General features: G+C 51.5%; 1 protein-coding gene across 3 annotated transcripts in view; it reads right to left on the reverse strand.

Moving 5' to 3' along the window:
• Nucleotides 1–22,631, reverse strand: part of OSBP2 (oxysterol binding protein 2) — a 179,969-nt gene that overhangs the window by 31,186 nt on the left and 126,152 nt on the right. For all 3 annotated transcript variants that reach the window (XM_019814768.3, XM_019814769.3, XM_023241575.2), the window contains one exon: nucleotides 1,684–1,940. In XM_019814768.3, the coding sequence (XP_019670327.1) occupies nucleotides 1,684–1,940 (257 nt within the window). The remainder of the gene's footprint in view (nucleotides 1–1,683; nucleotides 1,941–22,631) is intronic.

The following is a 22,631-nucleotide window of genomic DNA, read 5'->3' on the forward strand; positions in this document are numbered from 1 at the left end:
TAAAAGATTGCTATTAAAGACGTCAGTTGAGAAGTTCATTATCTGGGAAAAGCCAAAACTGCTTACTCAAGACAAAGTGGCTTCAGTCTCAGGAGGCGGAGAGGCAGAGCCAGGGAAGCCTCACGTGAGGATGGCTTCTAGGATGGACGGGAAATACAAATGTACCATCGTGTCATTAGATGCTTAATATCTGTGCCTGTCACTGGAAGAAGTGCGGTGACCCAGACCCGTAGAGTCTGGGGGCTTTAAGGAGGCCAGCTGGCCGAGAGGGTTAACACAGGAAGATGACAGTATGACCAATGATGGGATTAACCCGCAGGGCGGCAGCACGGCTGTGACCCAGCAGCCTCTCAGCAGGCAAGCACCAAATACCCCTGAACGCTGTGGACAAAGGTCTGCACTTGCTGAGCTCAGGGAGCCAAGCACTGTGGATGCTGTGCCTGGGAAGAGGGGCGCACGTCCTCAGCCCCAGGCCCCAGGGTACAGATTCCTAAGGCTTCCTCCTGCACCAGGGGTAGCTCCAGTGGCAGGGTGGGTGTGGGTGGTGGATGTGGTCTACTCGCCCCAAATGGACTGCCCATTGTCCCAGTGAATCAGGCTCGGGGCAAGTCTCTGATGCCCCGGGGTCTCTTTTGCCCAGGGGTCTTGGCCTGCAGTGGGCTCCAGCCTCCACCTTCCCACCCTGCCCTGGATGTACAGCCTAGTCCCAACTCCTGACCCTGCTCTGGTATGAACCCCTTGATTTGGAGGCTGGATCCCCCATCTGGTGCTTGCTGGGCACCAGTACTGTCCATTGTCTGTGGCCAGCCTGATGGTCTGCCTGAACCACCTTCTCTGGACATGGGCCGCCTCCTCTGAGGTGGCCTCCATTTCTCCACATCTCCCCTTTCTGGTCCCTTTGCCAACATGCCACCCTGGTCCTGATGTGTTCCTCCTGGGGGCCGTCCCTGGGAGGAGGCTATTGCAGTGAGACCTGTGTCTGCATGGCAGAGGCCTAGAAGAGCATACACATCTCAGGGAAAAACTTTCCAGGCAGAAGGGAGAAGGTCCCAGAAGCACAGTTAAGCATTATATTCTCTGCCACTATGAAAAGACCCTCCCAGCTCCCAGTCACAGCAATGTGGTTTCTAGAAACCCATGGAAAGCAATGACCCCCAAGGCTGTGCCTCTTAATTTACAGACCGTGGCTACTCATTTGGCTACTATCAGGTTGGTATGACCCATGATGGCAGGTTCATCTTTAAGCTCTTCTGGCTAACGGAACCCCCAATGCCCGTCTTCTACCCGCGAACATGCCCCTGTGGTTACTGGGTCCTGATCCTGTTACATCTAAGTGGTGAACTAGGGGAAAGAGCAGTAGCAGTTGTTGTGGGTCAACGTGGCAGCTGTGTCCCTAATGTGTGGGCAGAGCCACCTGCTCAACTCGGGCCCTGGGCTTCCTCAGCTAGGCCCGAATCACCTGCAAGCCTCGAGATTCCAACCCCCACTCTGGTTTCCACCAGACAATCACAAAGAACACAGGAGGGAGCCAGCTTTGGGAAGTGACCTGAAGCCACCAAGAAACGGAGTCAGGGTTTGTCAAGCACCCCGGCCGCCCACTCAGGGACTGTGGTGCTGGTGTCGGGGAGCCGCTTCCCTTCTGGGGAGCCCTGGGCCAAGGCAGTGATGCCAGTGGACACTTACATTGATCATAGCATTTGAGGTGATGCGGAAGAGGGTGGCCCGTTCGTTCACAGCCTTCAGCTTCTCACTGCTCTCGTATGGGATTTTGAGGCTGTCCAGCTCACTCAGCGAGCGCTGGAGGGCGGCACCGTGCTTGGCGATGAGGTCATTGCACGTGCTGAGGTCGTCCAACTTCAAGGAGAGACTCTTGATGGTGCTGTGTAGCTCGCTCTTGTCAGCTGGAGAGGCAGTCTCGTCGTCTTCGTCCCCAGAGTCATCTGTGGAAGGAAAACGAGTCGCCATGGTTATTAACCGACCAGCACAGCACCAAGGGGCCTACATGGCCTGGGCCCAGGAGGAAGGAGCAGATAGAGCCACTCAAAAGAGTGCACTGGATGGTGCCAGCTCCTGCTCCTGGCCAGCCTTCCAGGGTAGGCACAGGCCCTCCTGAGTCAGGGGGAGGGGATGCAAGGGGAGACCAGCTCGATGGACGAGGCCCGGCCTGCACTTTGGGGGAGAAGGCCTGCAGGCACCCGCCTGCATGTGGGGCACCAGTCCCCTAAGCTGCACCTTACAGGCCGGGGTGGACTGTGCTGGGTGGAGAGGTGGGGGCTGTTGTGAGGAGCGGCTCTCGTTGCAGACCAGGGACCCCGGATGAAGGCAGGCTCCTTTCCCTACATCACAGGCTCAGCCTAAACTGACCCACACTTTCCTGCCGGCCTCACTTTGCTCTCTGCCCATGCCCAGCCATGCCCAGCTGCCCCCTGTTCCCTGCGACACTTGAGTGCTCATGCTCGGGGCCTGTGTCTTTACAGCCTGAAACCTCCTCACACCTCCCCTACCTTCTCAGAGGTCTCACCCCTACCCAGCCCCAGCCCAATGCCACCCTATCTTCAAAGCCTGCCTGAAGATCCCCCAGGCCGTACTCCCCTGCCCTGTTTCTGCCCCATGTCATCTTCCCACAGGCCCCACCCAACTCCCCTGCAGTAGCCGGGCCCCTCTCATTTATCAAATGTCTTTCTGTCCAGACGCTGGCTGTAGCATCTCCATGGCCTTGTCAGGCGAGGGACTATACCACCCCCCAGGGACAGACAGGTAGCTGAGGACCAGAGAGGTGAAGTCATGCCCCAGGCCATCCAGCTAGTCTGTCTGCCTTTACAGCTACCTTCTTCATGCCAGGCTGCTGGGGCCTCTGTGAGTGGGCCAGGCTGGTGCCCACTCTCCTCTGTGCCAACCCCTCTCACCTCTCACAAAGCTGCCCAGGTGCCCTTCCTGGGAGTCCGGGGTGCCTTGGAGCCCAGCCCACTGCCAGCCCTGGCTGTGTCCAAAGGGAGGCGGGGCTATGGGGACCCCGAGGGGGTGCACTGCAGTGGGTGGGGTAGGTGGGCAGCTCGCCTGGCCCTCGCTGCTGCTTTAACAGACTGCACGGTGGCACAAAAACAGACACATAGACCAATGGAATAGAATAGAAACCCCAGAACTAGACCCACAAACGTATGGCCAACTCATCTTTGACAAAGCAGGAAAGAACATCCAATGGAAAAAAGACAGCCTCTTTAACAAATGGTGCTGGGAGAACTGGACAGCAACATGCAGAAGGTTGAAACTAGACCACTTTCTCACACCATTCACAAAAATAAACTCAAAATGGATAAAGGACCTAAATGTGAGACAGGAAACCATCAAAACCTTAGAGGAGAAAGCAGGAAAAGACCTCTCTGACCTCAGCCGTAGCAATCTCTTACTCGACACATCCCCAAAGGCAAGGGAATTAAAAGCAAAAGTGAATTACTGGGACCTTATGAAGATAAAAAGCTTCTGCACAGCAAAGGAAACAACCAACAAAACTAAAAGGCAACCAACAGAATGGGAAAAGATATTCGCAAATGACATATCGGACAAAGGGCTAGTATCCAAAATCTATAAAGAGCTCACCAAACTCCACACCCGAAAAACAAATAACCCAGTGAAGAAATGGGCAGAAAACACGAATAGACACTTCTCTAAAGAAGACATCCGGATGGCCAACAGGCACATGAAAAGATGTTCAGCGTCGCTCCTTATCAGGGAAATACAAATCAAAACCACACTCAGGTATCACCTCACGCCAGTCAGAGTGGCCAAAATGAACAAATCAGGAGACTATAGATGCTGGAGAGGATGTGGAGAAACGGGAACCCTCTTGCACTGTTGGTGGGAATGCAAATTGGTGCAGCCGCTCTGGAAAGCAGTGTGGAGGTTCCTCAGAAAATTAAAAATAGACCTACCCTATGACCCAGCAATAGCACTGCTAGGAATTTATCCAAGGGATACAGGAGTACTGATGCATAGGGCCACTTGTACCCCAATGTTCATAGCAGCACTCTCAACAACAGCCAAATTATGGAAAGAGCCTAAATGTCCATCAACTGATGAATGGATAAAGAAATTGTGGTTTATATACACAATGGAATATTACATGGCAATGAGAAAAAATGAAATATGGCCTTTTGTAGCAACGTGGATGGAACTGGAGAGTGTGATGCTAAGTGAAATAAGCCATACAGAGAAAGACAGATACCATATGGTTTCACTCTTATGTGGACCCTGAGAAACTTAATAGGAACCCATGGGGGAGGGGAAGGAAAAAAAAAAAAAAACAGGTTAGAGTGGGAGAGAGCCAAAGCATAAGAGACTGTTAAAAACTGAGAACAAACTGAGGGTTGATGGGGGGTGGGAGGGAGGAGAGGGTGGGTGATGGGTATTGAGGAGGGCACCTTCTGGGATGAGCACTGGGTGTTGTATGGAAACCAATTTGTCAATAAATTTCATATAAAAAAAATAAAAAAAAAATAAAAAAAAAAAAAAAAAAAAAAAAACAGACTGCACGGGACAATAAAGAACCCAGAACCTGTAACTCCCAGGGGTTTCTGAAATGTCTTTCTTCAGAAATAATCAGCACAAATTTTTTTTTTTTTTTTTGTAAAGGAAATCTGTAACCCAAGATACAAAATTAAAAAAAAAAGTATACTGTGACAGAATAGAGTTCTTCCCACGGCAGGCAGGGTGCGTGGGGGTGGCCACGGCTGAGTTACTGCTCTGAGCATGCCCTGAGCTGGTGGCAGTGCCAGGACAGCCAGCAGTGTGGGGACTGGGTGGGTTGGAGGCTGGGGGTGCAGTGTCCACTGCAACCCTGTCCCTGCTGGTCATGGGGGCTAGCGGCCAGCATCCAGGCTTGGGGCAGAGAGGGCTCTCCCTCTGCCCACCACAGCCAGCCCAACTACAGCGCAGAAATGACCCAGTGTCAGGAGACCACACGTGCTGGGTCAGTGTCTGGGCCCCTCGCTTGATCAGTGTGAATGCTGAGCCTCATGGTGGTCAGCAGACAGTGAGAAATGAGAAAACGCAGGTTCTGAGACACAAAGCCACCAGTTTAGAGCCCTGCTGTCAAGGGGGCAGAGCCGTTTCTGAATCCAGGTCTGTCTGGCTTAGAGCCTGGTCTCTCAGTTACAATGCAATCTCCTGTCACCTTTCCAGGTTCAACATGTCCAGCAACCAGATTGGTCAGCCACCGACCTGTCAGAACAGCTGCAGTTGTATGCTGGGAGGGGTGTGTGGGGACACGCTGGCTGCAGGTCTGCCTGAACGGGACCCTCTGTGCTCTAAGCAAGAACTGATGAGAGGCATGACTAGGCTACTTCTGAGCATCTGTCTGTGTGGTGGGCAGAGGTGGGTAACCACACCTCTACTTAACTCGTTGTTATGCAGTACACCTTAGTAAGCAGCTCTTAAGGTCCAAGTTCAGGTCCAGTGGCCGGGGACAAGAGGATGTACTTGTTCTGCTCCCAAGCTGTGAGCTGTGTTGTTCGGGCAGGGATGGGAAGATTCTTGGGTCAGCGGTTACTGACCAGCACAGTGTGTTCTATGGGGATGGGCAAGGAGAGTCTCTCCCAGAGGGACAGTGAGATCAGGAGAATGAGGGAGGGAGGGCGGGTGTGTGGGCAGGGCAAGAGGGAGGGAGGGAGTGGGTGAGTGATGGAATGAATGATCTTGGGCTTTTCACGAGGCCCATCCACGATTCCCAGTGGCATGCATGGAGGAAGCAGGTCACACACACCAGTGTAGTGTCTGGAGAGAGGCATGAGCAGCAGGAGTGAGGCACTGAGGAATTGACTGGAGAGGGGGGATGGTAAAGGGCCTCTGGCACAGCTAAGGAGCCTGGGCCTTCATCCCTGGGCAAAAGGGAGAGTGTGGGCATTTAAATAGAGGTCCCTGGGAAAGATGAGATGGGTGGTAAGTGGCAGGATGAGCAGACTGAAGGGCCAGAGTAGCCACAGGAGGCCAGGGGTTGGAAAGAACAGGACCCCTGAGCCCAGCCCAGATGTGCTGACGGCAGCACCCACCCAGCACCCACCGAGCCCCAAGGCCATGACCATCTAGTGATGGCCGCACTCCCAGGCAGTGCCCGTCCCCAGCCAGTCCTCTAAGAGGAGCGGGTAGATGTCACTCAGAAGCTGATGTGCGGCCCAGCCTCTCGCTTTCCCACAGGGTCATGGCTGTTCAGACACATTCCTGAGCATAGTGCTGTGAACCCCCACCCAAGCCTGGGTGGAAGCAGAGCTGAACCAGGAAAGGGACTCCGCCTCTAAAATGATGAACCCTGGGGCACCTGGGTGGCTCAGTCAATTAGGCGTTTGACTTCGGCTCAGGTCATGATCTCACAGTTCATGGGTTTGAGCCCCTACGAGGGGGCTTTGTGCTGATAGCTCAGGTTCTGCTTCTGCTTCTGTCTCCCTCTCTCTCTGTCCCTCCCTGTTTGAATTCTGTCCCTTTCTCTCTCAAAAATAAACATTAAAAGAAATTTTTTTAAAATGATGGACCCTGACCATGCTGAGTCCCCAGGTCTCAATTTGGGGTCAGGGGTCCTTGCAATGAGCAGACTCACACTGGAAAGAGATATGAAACTCATTATTAGAGATGTAAACAAGACTAATGTGATACTAGTCAAGTTAGAAAAAAGAATGAATGGTGCTGGATTAGCTTAGGCTTTCTGAAGGATAAACTGGCAGATACCCGTCAAGAGTTCTGAAAATGGCTCTTCAGCTTCTCCCTTTCAAGTTTTTTGTTTTTGTTGTTTTTTTTTTTTTTTTTTGAGAGAGAGAAACAGTAGGGGAGAGGCAGAGAGGAGGCAGAGAGAGAGAGGGAGAGGGAGAGAGAGAGAGAGAGAGAGAGAGAGAGAGAATCCTAAGCAGTCTCCATGCTGTCAGTGCAGAGTTGGACATGGGGCTTAATTCCATGAACCATGGAAATCATGACCTGAGCTGAGATCAAGGGTTGGACACTTAACTGACTGAGCCACCCAGATGCCCCCTGCTTCTTCCTTTGATGGGGGCACTCTATTGGTGGGGATTTGGTCCAAAGGAAGGCAAACACTTGTATGCACAAGGTTGTTCAGGCCTATGGCTCTCAAGTCTTGAGACTTGGACTCAAGAGAGTCCTGGACTCAGTCCTGGACTGAGAGTCTTGGACTCTCACGCTTTTTATGACCCCACGTATCCCCTCTGTTCAGTCCCCATCTCCACAAAACAGCAAACACGAAACCATCCACAAATGTAAAATCCTACAGAAATTTTGCAGTTTTGTATATTAATACAAGAACAGCAGGAACTGAAATCTAGGGCCAAGTCAAAGCCATGCTCCTGGGCACAGAGGGCCCCCTTGCCTGCCTCAGAGCCCACGTGAAGGCCAGGATTTAGTACGCTGAGCAGTTCTTGGGGGTGGGGGCTGCCAGGTTGTCCTGGGGTGGTATAAAAATGAGGTGGTCAGAGTGAACAGGCATGAATGCTGCTTTGTGTGGCTGTCTTCCTTCTCTGAGCCTTGGGATCCTCGGGTGGACAGCAAAGACACCAACACCCACCTCACAGGTCTGGGATGCAACTGAGTGTCAGGTGGGCCACATCAGGTGGGATTATCCCCAGCGACAACAGCAGCCACACCGAGGGGATTTCTGTGCACCTGGCCTGGGAAACGAGATGCAACGTTCGGAGAAGCACACCCTGGTTTTCATGTGGTGGCTGAACCCAATGCCCCTCCATGACCTTCTAGAAAATGCTGGTCCTTTAAATGGAGGTCTACTTGAGCACTGGGAGGGTGAAATGTTTTATCAGCCAGGACCCGGTGCCGACCCGGGCTCAGCCCCAGCCGAGTTTCAGTGGAGACTGGGAAGGAGCCAGTGGATCCCTAGCAGGTGGTGTCTCTGCATAAGGCCCAGGGGTTAAGCCAGGAGTGGGGGACTGGGGGTGGGAGAGCTGCACTGCTGAAGTGCTGAGGCAGGGAGGGAGGCCAGCGGGGCAGGGATGTGGCCCCAGGCTCAGAGCTGTGGTGGCACCTTCTAGGGCTTCTCAGGGCCGCTGTGGAGAGCATCAGAAAATGTCCTACTTTTCTGGGCCCCTCCTCAGCTGTTGCTTTGTCTCCATTCAGAACAACTGGTAGAGCTTCTGGGGAGGCAGACTCTGGCCCTCAGATAAAGGACAAGTGTCTAATGGTGAGGGTGGCCCAACAGGACAAGAGGAGGTGATGGAGGAGCATGGCTCCTAGCCTTCACTGTCTCTTCCACTCACTTCTCTCGTTTTCTTCACAGTTGCTGTTAGCTGATACAAGCATGGCAAGAGCATTCTGGCAGCCTCTTAGGCTGTCGGGTGACACAGGATGGTTGTGGCACGGCCAGGATAAACCCAAGAAGGCAGACTGGTCCACGAACTCCCTCCAGAGCATGGATGCTTTTCGGTTGTGCCCATTGCCTCCAGGCCATGCCTTTGCTTTCAGATGGGAAGACTGAGGCCCAGAAGGAGAGAGGTGCTTGGTCAAGGTCAGACGCTGGAGCAGCAGCAATGGCAGCTGTAATTTGCTTTGACTGAGCCCCCAGTCTGTCAGATACGGCCTAGACCTTGGGCAGGCTCTTTCCAAGTGGCTAAGGTGCATTTGTTGAGGGCTCAGAGCCTGGGTTTTTGGGCAGATGATCCAGATACCTCTCCCAGGAGGGGAGTACATGGGGAGCACTGCTGCTATCAGAGCCTCCTCCCCAGGCGGTGGGAGGCTGGCCTCTGATCCCATGTCACGCACAAGCTGCTGATATCAGGAGCCCACAGCGCTAAGCGCGGGCACTCAGGTCTGCTGGGGCAGAGTGCTGGGGCTCACTTTTTCTCTCAGCACAGCCTGAGGGTGGGGGAAGATAGGAGAGGACAGGGGACTGCCTTTACTGGGCAGCAGGTGCGAGCAAAAGGGTCAGTGAAAGGACCCTGAAGTGCACATGGCACCTGCCCTTAGCTTGGTGAGGATCCTTCTGCCCATCCTTCCTGTCAAATCTCTATCCCTTCACGGGGCTCATCTTTCCCCTTCTCTCCATGCACTGTCATGCTGGCCCTGCAGTGCCCCTCACTGGCTGCCTCCGCCAAGCTCCCTGCAGTCAGTTGCTCTGTTTCACTCATTTGGCTTCTGGCTGGCTCTGCGCCTCGCTGGTGCCCTCCGGAAATGCTGCATGAGTTGCACTCAGACCCAGCTTGGGTCTCAGCAGCTCAGGAAGCAAGGTCTGGAAGAGGCAGCTTCCCGCAGCGATGAAGCAGCTGGATGAGATGGCAGCATCCTATCCTTGTACCCTTAGCACCCTCATTTTACAGGTGAGGAAACTGAGGCTCAGAGCAGGATGGATCCTATGTGAGTGGCAGAGTTGGGGTGTCACGTCCCCCCTGCCCTGTCATCGTGGCCATTTTCCACCCCTCAGTGCTGGCCACACTGCAGGGATCTCTGTGCATCTGGCCTGGGAGATAAGCAGTAAGGCCAGGAGAGACACCCTGGCTTCTGGGAGACCATGCACTATCCTCTAGTCCCGGAGCGAGTGCCCACCCTCACCCTGCACAGTGATTTCTCTTTATTGCAGGACTAACGCATCTCATCTTGCCCTGCTCTTCCCAGCCGAGGTCATCTCGTGCCCGCTCCGAAACTGTCAGGTTTGCCAGGAGGAGGACAGAGCCAGAGTGTCTGCACTGGGGGGGGGCCTGAGGACCCTGCCACCCTGTGCCCTCATCTCCGTGAGACGGCTGAGGCTCAGGGCAGGGGGTGTCTGGGCCAAGGCCACCAGAGTCAGGGCAGGAGCCCACATCCCCACACTGCTGGCCTCCAAGGACACAGCTCACAGAGGACAATGACCCCAGGGAACCTATCTTGAGGGGCAGTGATAGGGAGTACAGGAGAGCTGAAGGGGGCAAGATGAGGGCCTCTGGCAGGATGCAGGCAGCATGGGACTTCTGCATGGGCAATGCTCATGCCCTGCTTTGCAAAGGACCAGCTTCTCCCCTTCTGTGCCTCCCAGCAGGGCTGCCAGGGCCATCTTGCTGAACTCCCACCTCGCTTCCCCAGGCCTTTGCTCTGTCTGTGTACGGCTGATCCCAGCACGCTAACACTCAGATCAAACCTTCACAGAAAAGCGACTAAGCAGGAATCCTGGTGAGTTGCATTGCCATCTAGAAACATCTAGAGATGTTTCAGAAGGTTGTGGCTTCTGAAACAAGGACGCTGGACATGGAAGATGGAGAAGCTGACTCTGCTCTTCATCTTCCCCAGAGAGGGCGCTGGGCCAAAGAGGACCTGCACCTTCTAGCAAAAACAACTTCTCAGTAACTGCTGAGGAGCTTGGCCTGACATTCCTCGGCTAGTGGCACTCCCAAGCCTCCTTCACTAAAGCAACAGAAGCAAATAGCAGCTCCAGACTATGAAACACGAAAGAACAACTGACCTGGCCTCCAAGGCAGACTCAGGACAAGGCACAGGCAGCTCTTGAGACAGCGAGGCCATGTAAAACAAAAGTTCCAGCCTATTCTCAGACACCACCATTTCCAGAAAAGTACGGATTCCTAAAATACCCATCAGCTTTCACCAGCTACACACCAGAATGAACTTTTTGTTAGAAGAGAATAAATCCACAAAACTCAGGTTACCAGTGTTATAAAGGCAACAGTCACAACTTCTCTGTCCATCATGGCCAGGCCAGCAGAGTGTGGCGGTGGCCTCCCATCCACAGCAAGCTCTCTGAGTGTATGAGTTTCCAATCCTTAGTTGCTATACTAGCTTAGCTAGTGTTCCCTGACCCCCACCCCAAAATTCATGTCTTTCCTGGAACTTCAGAATGTAAAGTTACATTCCAGTTACAGAGGTAATTGGTTAAGATGAGGTCATACTGGAATAGGGTAGGTCCTTAATCTATGACTGATGTCCTTATAAGAGGAGGAGAAAAGACACAGAAATATACATGATAACAGAGACAGAGACCTAGGGGACGGATGTATTCACAAGCCAAAGATCTATGCCAACCGTTGTCGGCAACACCAGAAGCTGAGAAAAGCCTGGAATAGGTTCTTAGGCCTTTGGAGAGCACGGCTGTGCCAACACCTTGATTTCAGACTTCTGGCATCCAGAACTGTGCAAGAATAAACTTCTGTGGTTTTACGCCACCAGTTTGTGGTGATTTGTGATGGCGACCCTAGGACATGAAAAGGACAGCTTAAACGCTTATTCATTACCTTACAGTTGTTGAGGTCATAAGTTGTAAAATCAAGGTGTTTTAGGGCCCTGATATCAGCCCTAAAATCAGGGCTGAATTCCTCTGGAGGCTCCAGGGGAGACTCTGTTCCTGTGGCCTTTCTGGCTTGTAGAGGCTGCCCCTGTTCCTCAGCCTGTGGCCCCTGCCTCCATCCTCAAAGCCAAGAGAGTAGCATCTCTGCGACTCTCAGCTTCCTGCCTCCCTCCTATAAGGATGCTTGTGATTCTACTGGGCCAGGTGGATAATCCAGGAGAGTCTCCCTATCTCAACATTCTTAAATACATCTGCAAAGCCCCTCTGCCATGCACAGGTTCTGGAAACTAGGCCTTGGACATCTTTAGGGGCCACACCAAGTAGCTGTGGCTGAGCTGCACAGCAGGCCACATTCTCACCTGTCCTGCTTCATCATGTTTGATTTGCTGCCCTGGGGTGCGGTTCCTGGATGCTCTCTCATTAAATGTGGAGACCTCTACCTGGGCACAGAGGCCTCACAAATTCCTCTGTACCCCCTCAAAGCCTGGCACATATATCTTCCTGACCCAGGGAGGAGTTGGGTTCTGGGCCAGGCAGTCCTGCTTTGACCCCACGTGCTCTGGGTTAAGTGCGCTCATCCATATGCTTGGGGATATCAATACCTGCTCTGGAAAAGGATTTAAGCAGCCAGTGTGCAACCAGGGCAGAACTGGGAGTTACTGGTCTGTGGCCCACCAAGATCCCTGTCACCCTTATCAGTATAGCTCACTTTTGCACAGAACCAGTCTTGAGTTTACTTCAAATCGTAGAGGCTGGGAGCCACAGGGAGAGAGTCCCTGTATATTGGCTGTGCCCCCGCCCCTGCTCCCCACTCGGGCTCTCCTCAATGCCTTTAATAGCCAGTTCTGGCTGAGGAGCCTGCTGGGGACCCGCACCAGGGCTGGGACCCTCATTCACCCTCTTTCACTGGGGGGCCTCCTGGGAAGGATTGGGTTGCTATGGAAATAGTGCAGTGGAGCCAGGTAGGCTATTTTTAGAAGTAGAGCTTTTTTTTTTCATCTTTGGAGGAAAATGGATCAGATTTCTGGGTGGGGAAGCCCTGTCAGGGGCAGCAAACACAAGCTTGGAACTAACAAAAGGCTGTGAAGGCTGGTTTGGAGAGTGCAGGGAGACATGGCGGGGACGCGGGAGTCACAGGCCCTGGGGCCACCCCATATTGTACTACCTCTTGCTTGTTTCTCTGGGAAGTCTGGCTTTGCCCTCACCTGCCCATGAACTCCTTGGGATCAAGGCATGAGATGGCCAGGGGACACCCCTCCCTTCACATGCTATGCTGGAGATGTGCTGGAGATGAGGCCCTGGCTGCGAAGGGACCTCAGGACAGGCAAAGCCAAGGCCAGAGGGAGCCAAGCACACACCCCTCCCCCTCTGCACCTGCACCCAGCACTAGACTGGATGAGTTTTATGAGGAGGTGGTGCAGCGATGGGTCCTGACCACAGGGGAAGAGGACAGGTCTATGGGGGTGGAGGGACAAGCACAGAGGCCCCAGCAGGGTCCTGGGCAGGGAGGAACATTGAGGAACATTCAGAAGGCTCATCCATCTTTGGGTGCCAAAAAGGCAGGAACTCCCCGGCCCCCACGCCCAGGCCCAGCTTGGAGCAGCACCTACCATTGCCCCTCTTTACTTCTCCTTCCCGGCTCTTCAGCTCACCCTGTGCCTCAGGTGGAGATCTCACAGCCTCGGTGTTTTTCCACTTTGGCCCCATTGCCTGGATTTCTTTCCCCCTCTACTCTGTCTGGCAGCCGGCTACTTCCCCGAGGCCCAGGACCCATGTAGTCTCAGTGTCTGTGTGTCCTTGCTCGCCCCAGGCTGGTCCCACTGGCCCTGTCCTGGCCTTCCACAGGGAGAGAGACCCTGCACCTGTCACATGGCTGGAGCCCGCATTAGTGCAGCCTGGGCCCCACTGCACCTGGGGCCTGAGACCCAACTTCCCAGCGGCAGCTGCAGGGCACTTACATCACCAGCAGGACTAACCCTGACCCAGTGGTGCCCCCTTGAGCCAACAACACAGTTAATGGGGACAGACACTGCTCCCTTTCCTCCCTCAGTGGCCACATCTCCCTGGGGCTCCCAGATGCCCCACCGGGAGGACTTTCATCCCCATCCTGAGCCAGAAGGACTCTGCGCAGGGAGCGCATCCTCGTAGTTTGCAGTCTGGCTGTGCAAAGAGACACCCCACTGCAGGGCCTCTGAGGAGACACAAACAAAGCAGGTATCACTTTCAAGTGAGAACCGCGGGGGCACTGCACTCTTGGCAGAAAACAGCCATTTCCAAGCTGCAACGTTAGCGCCCTGAAAATTCAATTACAGCAGGTTTGGTGGCTTTTCTTTAGATTTCGGGAGGTTTGTTAAGCTGCCGGAATTTGATCGAAGAATCTAATCAGCTGGCTGCTGAGAACAGAAACAGGCCTTGAGGCAGGTCTGCGGGATGTCAAGTGACTTCAGTGGGTCTGAGAATGAACAGCCTGGTTGCTCAGTGACTGCCTGCCCTGAGCTTCCATATGTTGTGTCGTTCCCACGTCCAACACAGTACTCAGCAAGAATCACACCCAAAGAGGAAAGGATGGCATGGAAAGCTAAGGATCATGCCCAAGACCCCAAGGCTCCCAAGAGGTGGAGCTGGAATTGGCAGCATGTACAGAGAGCCTGATGGCACCTGCCACTCCATATCCCTGGAGACGGGGGTCCTGCAGCAGCTTGCCTGCACCCAGCCCTGAGATGAGGCCCATGCCTGCCCTGGAGTGGGCAGGCAGGGAGGCGAGACTTACTTGGGGGAGGTGGCGCTGTGCCTCTGGTCCCCTGCCCTGGAGGAGACACGCCAGCACTCTGCCCCACTCGAGCAAGGGGGAGAAGGAGGCTAAGAGGTATTTGGGTGCTCCTGAGTGCACAGGGAGCCTCGGACCTCTGACAGAGAAGGGGCTCAGGAGCCCCGGGGTGAGAGTGTTGGAGAGGGGACTTCAGGCTGGGGTAGGGCCCCGAGAGGCCTTTGGGAGGAGGTGGCTGCCTTACAGATGCATATACTATAGAGGGGTGATGCTACAGGGAGAGGAAGGAGCGGGAGCACCAGGCCGGAGCACTGAGTATGACCACTCCTGACATGCAGTGCATGAGGCAGGTCGGAGGCCTTGGTCCTGGACAGTGAAGCACATGGACCAGGTCACATGTGACAGGGAGCCACCGAGGGCTCATGAGCATGGGGGTGGCTGCCAAGGCACTGCCAGTCCTTCCTGACTGGGGAAGGTCTGCTTTCCCCTAAGTAGGTCCTGTGGGGCATTAGTCCTGTAGGAGTTCTGCAAAAAAAGGAATCAATGATAGAAAACAAAAAACTTTGGAAAATAGGATGAATGACATCCCTCCCCAAAGGGGGGCAAGTGTGACTCAATGCTTGGAGAAGCTTGGCCTCTAGAGCACTAGAAGGTGCATCAGGATCTGATTGGATGGAAAAATCAGATAATAATAAATAATAAATTGTGAGATCCTGGCAGGCAGATGGAAAACACAAGCCAGAGTACCATCGTTGTCTTGGCCTTTGGTCTGTGACTCATCTCCCCTCCTCTTTCACTGGTGACCAGCACAGGGTGTGTTGAGGGCATCGGGGTCCCAGTGAGACATCTGGGCTCTCTAGCAACTTCCCCTGGAGTGGGGTACAGGGGTGGAACCCTAACTAGGGACAGCTATCAACAAGGCCAAGGGATGGGGGCTGAGGGATGGGCACCCTAGGCTGACATAGAAACTGGGCTTTCCTTCCATTCTGCTGGAGCTGCAAAGAGGCAGAACCCTCATCCCACAAACACATCTGTGGCAGCCAAATCTCTGATCTTCCCAGGAAAAAACACTCACTGGGACCCCTTGGCAGGCTACAGACTCCAGCAAGCAGAAGGCTGGCAAAAATCCCCAAGGGCAAAGAAACCCATCTCCTTTCCTCTCACTTGGAGGGGTCTGGGGCACAGGGTCAAAGCCAGGAGCCACAGTGAAGGGTGAAAAATAAGTACACACGACTGACAGGATGCCCACAGAACCTGGTGCCTCCCCTACTCAGCAGAAGGCTGTGATCAGGAGCCACACACACAGTATTCTGAGGATACTGAACAGCTCTGGAAGCAGGGCCCACCTCCTCCAGGGAAATGAACACTGGCACAGAGATGGAACATAAAAATAGAGGCGCATGCTCCAATTATGGCAGCTGCTGTGATGCTGAGGCCAACCTGCCGCCCACGGCCTCCTCCGTCCGGCAGAGTGCCTAGCCTACCTTGAGCTTCCACTTCTAGGGGGTGTCCTTGAAGGAGTAGGGGTGCTGTTCAGGGTCTAGCACTGCAGGGAGCTGACCCCCCTCCCAGGGCTTCTGGTTCACTTGCCCGCCATGTCTTGCTTGGTTTGAGTCTCGCCCCAGGGTCCCAAGGTGCAGAAGTGGGTTGCTCCCCAGCCAGCTGGAGGCAGTTGCATGGGGGCTGGGCCCCATGCTACTGCAGCCCCCTCCCCCAGTGTAAGCTTACTGGGGCAAGAAGCTGCAGCTTTCACCTGAACCCTTGGTTAATGGGCATGGGACCAGGGAGAATGATCTTTAATGGACCACAAGGAACCCCATCTGGGGGTTTTGCTCAGTGCAGACATCTGTCTCAAGGCCAAAGCAAGGGGAACTAAACTCTAAAGCAAGGTCTGGCAACCTACACGTGCGAACCCACTGATCTGTCCCAGACGGCGCCAGTGCTGTTGAGCAGGTCACTGGAAACTACTAGTTTACATTTTCCTGGCCTGTAGACAGCCACGGCTGCTTATCCTTGGAAACCATCTAATGCCCATGTAACCACACTAAAGAACTTTCCACATGCAGCTGCCTCTAGGCGTCAATGACAAGGAGTGAGCTGAAGCAGGGGGCCCCAGGGTGGGGAGAAGGGTCCCATCACTAGGAGCCATGTCTTCCTGGTTGATCCTCACACCCTCAAGCCAGGCACGGAGGAAATGCTAACTAGGAACCCGCTGAATGAATGGATGACACCAGAGACAACGGGTAGAAAAGTGTTTTGCGAGCTGCAGCAGCATGCGGGCATGAGTGGTGGGGAGGATTATGGTGCTCTGGGATTAGGAGAAAGGTCCAGGTTCAGGGTCTTCCTTTATGCTGCCCCTGGCTCTTGAGTTACGGCAGGAATCCAAAGTGAAGTGAATCACAACCCAGGTGCCCTGTGACTCACCCCCTTGGCCAGGCCTCACTACACAGTCCTTGCAAAGATCCTCTTTCCCACCCTGCAGACCTTCTTCGGGCACCCTTCCTCCTCTTCTGGCTGCAGGGGGGCAGGTGGGGCCCTTGGCCCTGGCGGAACTCTGCAAGGAGGGCGAGGAAGAGACCCAGGGTCCCTGTCAAGGTGGAGTCTCATGCCATGTTCCACTTTTTGGCAGAGAGGCAAATCCGTGTCTTAAACGAACAAGGGGATACAGTAGCCCCTCTCATTTAATTGCCTGAGTAAGAGATGTTCTCCCCTTTCATGAGTCTAGCAGACCTGGAATTTATTACCACTGTGACCTTGTACAGCTATTTAATATCTTAACTTTCAGTTCTTCATCTGTAAAATGGGTTAATGCCTATAAAGTGCTCAACACAGTGCCACAAATAGCGGCCATTATTACCTGGCCATAAAAATGATTCACATTTATGGTAGAAAACCTGAAAAGCTCTGTAGAGAAAAGCATAAAGTAGCAAAGAAACAATCCCCGGCAATTCTTCAGATAACCTCATCTGTCTGTCTGATGCCCGTTGTAACTCCTCCCTGCCTCACTCAAACGTGCTGTGCAGAACAGGGGTTGCCTCCCTCGTTTCAATTCCATACCTGCCAAGTGACCAAGAACACCCAACTAAGAGACCTTTCTGGGGCCAGGAGAGCAGGTGAGCACTCTCATCACTTGAAAGGCATGTGTCCTGGGGGCTTGGAACCAGGTTAACATCGTTACCAGCTCCCTGCCAGTCTGCGTCTCTGGAGGCGGACCCTGAGCCCCGGCCAGCCAGGCATGCAGAGACTGAGCAAATAGACGTGCCTGCAGAGCTGAGGACCGGGCTGGCAGAGGTGCCACCTAGGGAAGGCCTGTCTCTGATGGCAACACCAGAAAAGTACCCTTGGCAGGATATGTTTAAAGTAAACGGGCTCAGAGTGAGGCTGAGAGAAAGGGGTGGGGGTGGGGATTACTTTTGTGGAGGCTATTTTGGCTCCTCCAAAGCTCCTTTTATTCCTCTCCTAGTTCTGGGTCACTGTCCGTGCAACTGGGAGCCGCCTGGCATGTGCTCTGTATTTGCCAGCATCTGAACATTCTTCCTGAAGGACACCAAGGGCAGTGGACAGCCCTCCCTTGTGGGGGCTTTGGGGAAGCCAAAGGTGCCCTTGGGCTGCTAAGCAGGTGTGAGCCCCGACCCAGAACTGATGGGGAGAGGCCGATGTGAGGGTCAGTGAGGCCAAGGAAAGACCTAGAAGACTTTAAGGCCTTTCCAATTGCCAATGTAGTCCTTTGTTTTCTGTTTTCTATGTTCCTATATCATTAGGGAGGGTGCTGGGTGGGCACGTCCTTAGTTTAAGAGTTGGTTTGGACACCAAAAGACTGTGTGACTTTGAGCCAGTCCCTTTCCTTCCCTGGGCCTCGGTGTTTGCTCCTGTAAGAGGAAGGCCCTCTACTGGGCAGACCCCCTCACCTCTGCAGAGATGCCCTGTCAGCTGTGGGTAGATTCACACAGGCGTGCCCTCAACCCTGGGCCAGGGCCAGGGACCCCTCAGCCAGTTGCACTCTGAGGACGATATGACCACGTAAACAACGGCTTCCTCTGGACTTGACGATTCAGCAGAATTGCTCATTTATGAAGAAGCCTTGTGAGCCAGGCCAGAGGCCAGGATCCATGGGCACCTCCACCACTGTGAGATGGAGCAGAAAGCTGACTGAGGATAACTGCATCCAGCCAGGCAGGCTGAGCCCAGATCTACCAGCTGGGGATTCTGATCTGGGGCTCAAATCCAGAGTGGGGAGAAGGCGAAGAGCTGAGGAAAGGTCTGCAGCAAGAAAGACTCGAGGGAATCATTCATCAGCACCCTCTCCCCTCTGCTCTGTGCCTTCCTCCATCAGTCAGTGTGGAAGCAGCTCCCAGGGAGGCTGTGTCCCTGCCCAGGTCCACCATCGCCTCCCTGCCCTGTCCTGTACCCACACCTGCTGGACTGAGAGTGGGTGGTCACCGCCCACAGTTGAGGGACCCTACTAGCAGGACCAGCACAAACACCACTGCGGGAAGGTGGCTTCCAAGACTTGGCTTGGGGGGAAGCTATCCAAGTTGCTGCTAAAGAGGAAAATCAATCTGAAAATAATGAGGTCTCAGAAAAGTCCACATTCAGGAAGAAAGCTGCTTAACAGGAGCTTGGCCAGAGACAAACCACGTGGGATTTAGCCGGCCTTTTCCTCGAGAGGCTGGGAGTGAAGGCCATGAACCCAGGCTCCCCACAGCCCTGACCACCTGCTTGCCCAGCCTCCTTCAGAGGAGAACTGATTTCTACTGGGCCAGTGAGCTTCATTCTCAGGTTCTTGGCAGTTACATTTCTTGCTGTAAAGTAATAAATTGGTTTTTTATTTACTAAAAGAAACAGAAATTAGAAATTCCTACATGTGTGATCGTATTGGTCAAGAAACTAAAGGTGACTATTCCTAAAAACTAAAGGGAGCTATTTCTAACTGCCAAGTCCTGGTGACTAGGAGCTGGTTCCTGGGTAGGAAATACCACCTCAGGAAACCTTGACAGGGGTCGGGGGGGTGTTACACAGTGGAAGTGAGAGCTACTGTGGGGCCAGGGGAGGGAAAAACCTGCTGAAGGAGGTAGGAGTGATAGCCTGCTGAGGTAGAGGTGGGGGTGATGAGAACAGGAGAGGAAAAACCTCATCTCAGGGCACAGCCTGAGAGGAGGGCCACTTGCCCACACCCCAGTTCTGGGGCCCCCACTACTCAGTAGCTGCTCTGAGTCGGCAGGGGGGCTCCTTACAGCCCCAGCAACATCAGGTCCCCAGAGCGTGGCTGGGACCTTCCCCTCAACTGTGGAGCCACTTTGTGCCTAGGCTCTTCTCACATAGGCTGTGGGGCTGAGAGAGAAACACGGATATGCCCAGAGATGCACACACCACGCAGTCTGCGAGGTGTCAGAATATGATCCGGCAAAATCCAAAACCCCACAGCCAGGTGCACTTGAATTACAACCATTCTGCAGAGAGCCAACATCTTTGGGCCAAGTTTCCACGCAAGACCCATCTCAGACAGGTTCCATGCTGGCCTGGTGGTGTTCCCCTTACACAGGTCATTCTGTGGCTAAGAATTTTCTGGTGTCCTTACCCTAGGGCTACCCATGCTAGAAAGGGGAAAGAATGATGGAGCGTGTAGTGGGGGGGCCATGAGGCCTTTGGAGGGCTGTGCTGAGGAATGTCCAAGGCCATTTAGGACCAGAGGGCCTTGGGGCCTTAGAATGGCCAAGTCCTAAAAAGAGCCCCTTTTCTGGAGCAGGTAAGCCTGAGGCAGAGGTCCCGGCAACAATGGCAGTGGCCACTGCCTGCTGACAACACAAGTTACTTTATAGTTCCTCAAGCACTCTGCTAGACAGTTCCCCCTGGGCTCACCACACTGCCATGCTGTGGGCTCCACTTCCGGCCCCCTTAAATGTCAGGAGTGCTGAGAGGTACCATGAGGTAAGGTTCCTGTCCACAGTCATCTGTGAGCAGTTGTGACTCTGAGCCTTAGCTACTGGGGTCCGAAGAAGGGATGTGCCAGGGCAGTGGGCACATAAGCCAGAAGACAAAGAAGAAACAACTTCTTTACAGTTTGAAAGAAGAAAAGACCCTAGAATTATATAGCTCACAAAAATGTCTTTCAAACGTAAAGGCGAAAGAAAGTTAAATAAAACCTGAGAGAATTTGTGGCTAGTTGACCTGCACTGTAAGAAATGTTAAAGCAAGTTCTTCAAGTTGAGAGAAAATGATACCAAATGGAAACTCAGATCCAGACAAAGGAATGAGGAGTGCTAAAAAGGATGAATATGTGAGTAAATATAAAAGATTCTGGTTTTATCACTTCTAAGTTTCACTTAGAGATAACTGATTGTACAGAGCAAGAAAAAAAGTATATTGTAGGATTTACATCATCTTCAAAAGTAAAACAGGATACGGCAGAGAGGACTGGGGCAATGGAAAAGCATTGTTTTAAGGTTCTTATAGCTGAAACAGTGTATGACCTGAAAGAAGGCTGTGCTACATTAAAGATGTGTAATGTAAACCCTAGAGCAACCTACCAAGGAGAGAGATGTATAGTTATGGGTTAATAAAGGGGAAAAAATGGAATGCTAAAAATCATACCACAGATGGTAGGCAAAGAGGAAAAAAAAGTGCTTGAAAATAGACGAGACCAAAACATATAGTAAAATGGTAGATTTAAACCCAACCATATCAGTAATTACGCTAAATTAAAATGGTCTCAACACTCTAATTAAAAGGTAGAAACTTTATTGGACTGTATAAAAAAGCAAAACTCATGATATGCTATCTATAATAAAATCCCTTTAAATTTAAAAGCATAGATAAAATAATCAACCATATGCTTTCTACAAGAAACACTTTAAATATAAAGATACCAATGGTTTAAAAGAAAAGACTGGAAAAAGAAACACCAGGAAAACAGCAATTATTATAAGACCAACATCCAAAAGGAGGCTTGAGGACAGAGATAAAGAGGAAAATTTCATAATGACAACAGATATCAATTCCTCAAGATGATACAAATTCCTGAATCTGCATGCAACTTAGGGCAGAGTTTGAAAGTACGTGAAACAAAACCAGAAATGAACGGAGAAAGGGATAAACCTACAATTACAGTTAGAGATTTCAGTACTACTTTGGTAGGAATTGATAGAAATACATAAAGTGAATGAGGATTTAGAGGACATGAATCTTCAAGTATCCTTTATTGGCCAACCTGACCTACTGGATATTTTTAGAACACTATACCCTACAATGGCAGGATACACATTCTTTTCAACAATTCACGAAACATTTCCCAAGTCAGTGCATATGCTGGGCCACAAATCAAATCTTAAATTTAAATTATAGGATGCATGTTCTCTGGTTGCTACAGAATTAGAAAGCAGTAACAAAAAAGTATCTGGAAAATACCCAAATACGTGGAAATTAAATCACACATGTCTAAATAACTGATGGGTCAAACAAATAACCACACAGGAAATTAGAAAATATTCTGAAATGAGTGATGAAGAAAATGCAACACATTGAATCTGCAGGATGCAGTTAAAGCAGTGTTTGGAGGGAAATGCACAGTTTTAAATGCTTATTGTAGAAAAGAAGAAAGGTTTAAAAGATCTATTTATGATAATCTAAGATGATAATAGATCTGTAAGATCTATTTATGATGATCTATTTATGGATGATCTAAGCTTCTACCTTGAGAAACTAGAAAACGAAAAGCAAAATACACTCAAAATTAAGTAGAAGGAATAAAATGGATAACAGCAAAAATCAATGAAATAGAAAACAGAATAACAATGGAAAAATTAAATTAAAAACTTTGAAAAGATTTTCTTTGAAATGATCAAGAAATTGATACTCCTCTTGCTAGAACCATCAAGAAAGAAGGAACATGCAAATTACCAATAACAGAAATGAAAGAAGAAACATCACTATAGCTCCTATTGACATTAAAGGGGTATTAGAAGAATATGATGTAAAATGTTATGCCAATAAGCTTGACACCTTTGATGAAATGGAATATTTCTTGAAAGAACAAATTACCAGAAATGACACAAGAGGAAAAAAAAAAAAAAGCCCTTTAGGAAGAAACTGAATTCAAAAATGAAAACCTTTCCCTTAAAGAAAACTCAGGTACAAATGGCTGCACTGGTGAATTCTACCAAATATTTAGGGAAGAAACAGTACAATTAGTATACAAACTTTGTCAAAAAATAGAAGAGGGAGAAATAATTCTCATTGATTCTCTCAATGATCTTATGAGGCACTATTACCTCATCTTATGAGGTACCAGTCATATACATACCAAAAGTAGACAAAGACATTAGAAGAAAAGAAAACTATAGCCCAAGATCCCTCATGAATATAGAAGCAAAATTCCTTGACAAAATATTAGCTGATAAAATTCGGCTAAAAAGGATAAAACATCATGAACAAGTGGGGTTTATCTTAGGAATGCAAGGTTTAACATTTGAAATTAATACAATTCGTATTAACAGTATAAAGAAAACAGTATAAAGAGTCAACAGAATCAACTCAATAAATATTTAAAAAGTATCTGACAAGGGACACCTGGGTGGCTCAGTCCGACTTTGGCTCAGG

Source organism: Felis catus, chromosome D3, assembly GCF_018350175.1.
Source record: "Felis catus isolate Fca126 chromosome D3, F.catus_Fca126_mat1.0, whole genome shotgun sequence".
Lineage (NCBI taxonomy): Eukaryota > Metazoa > Chordata > Mammalia > Carnivora > Felidae > Felis > Felis catus.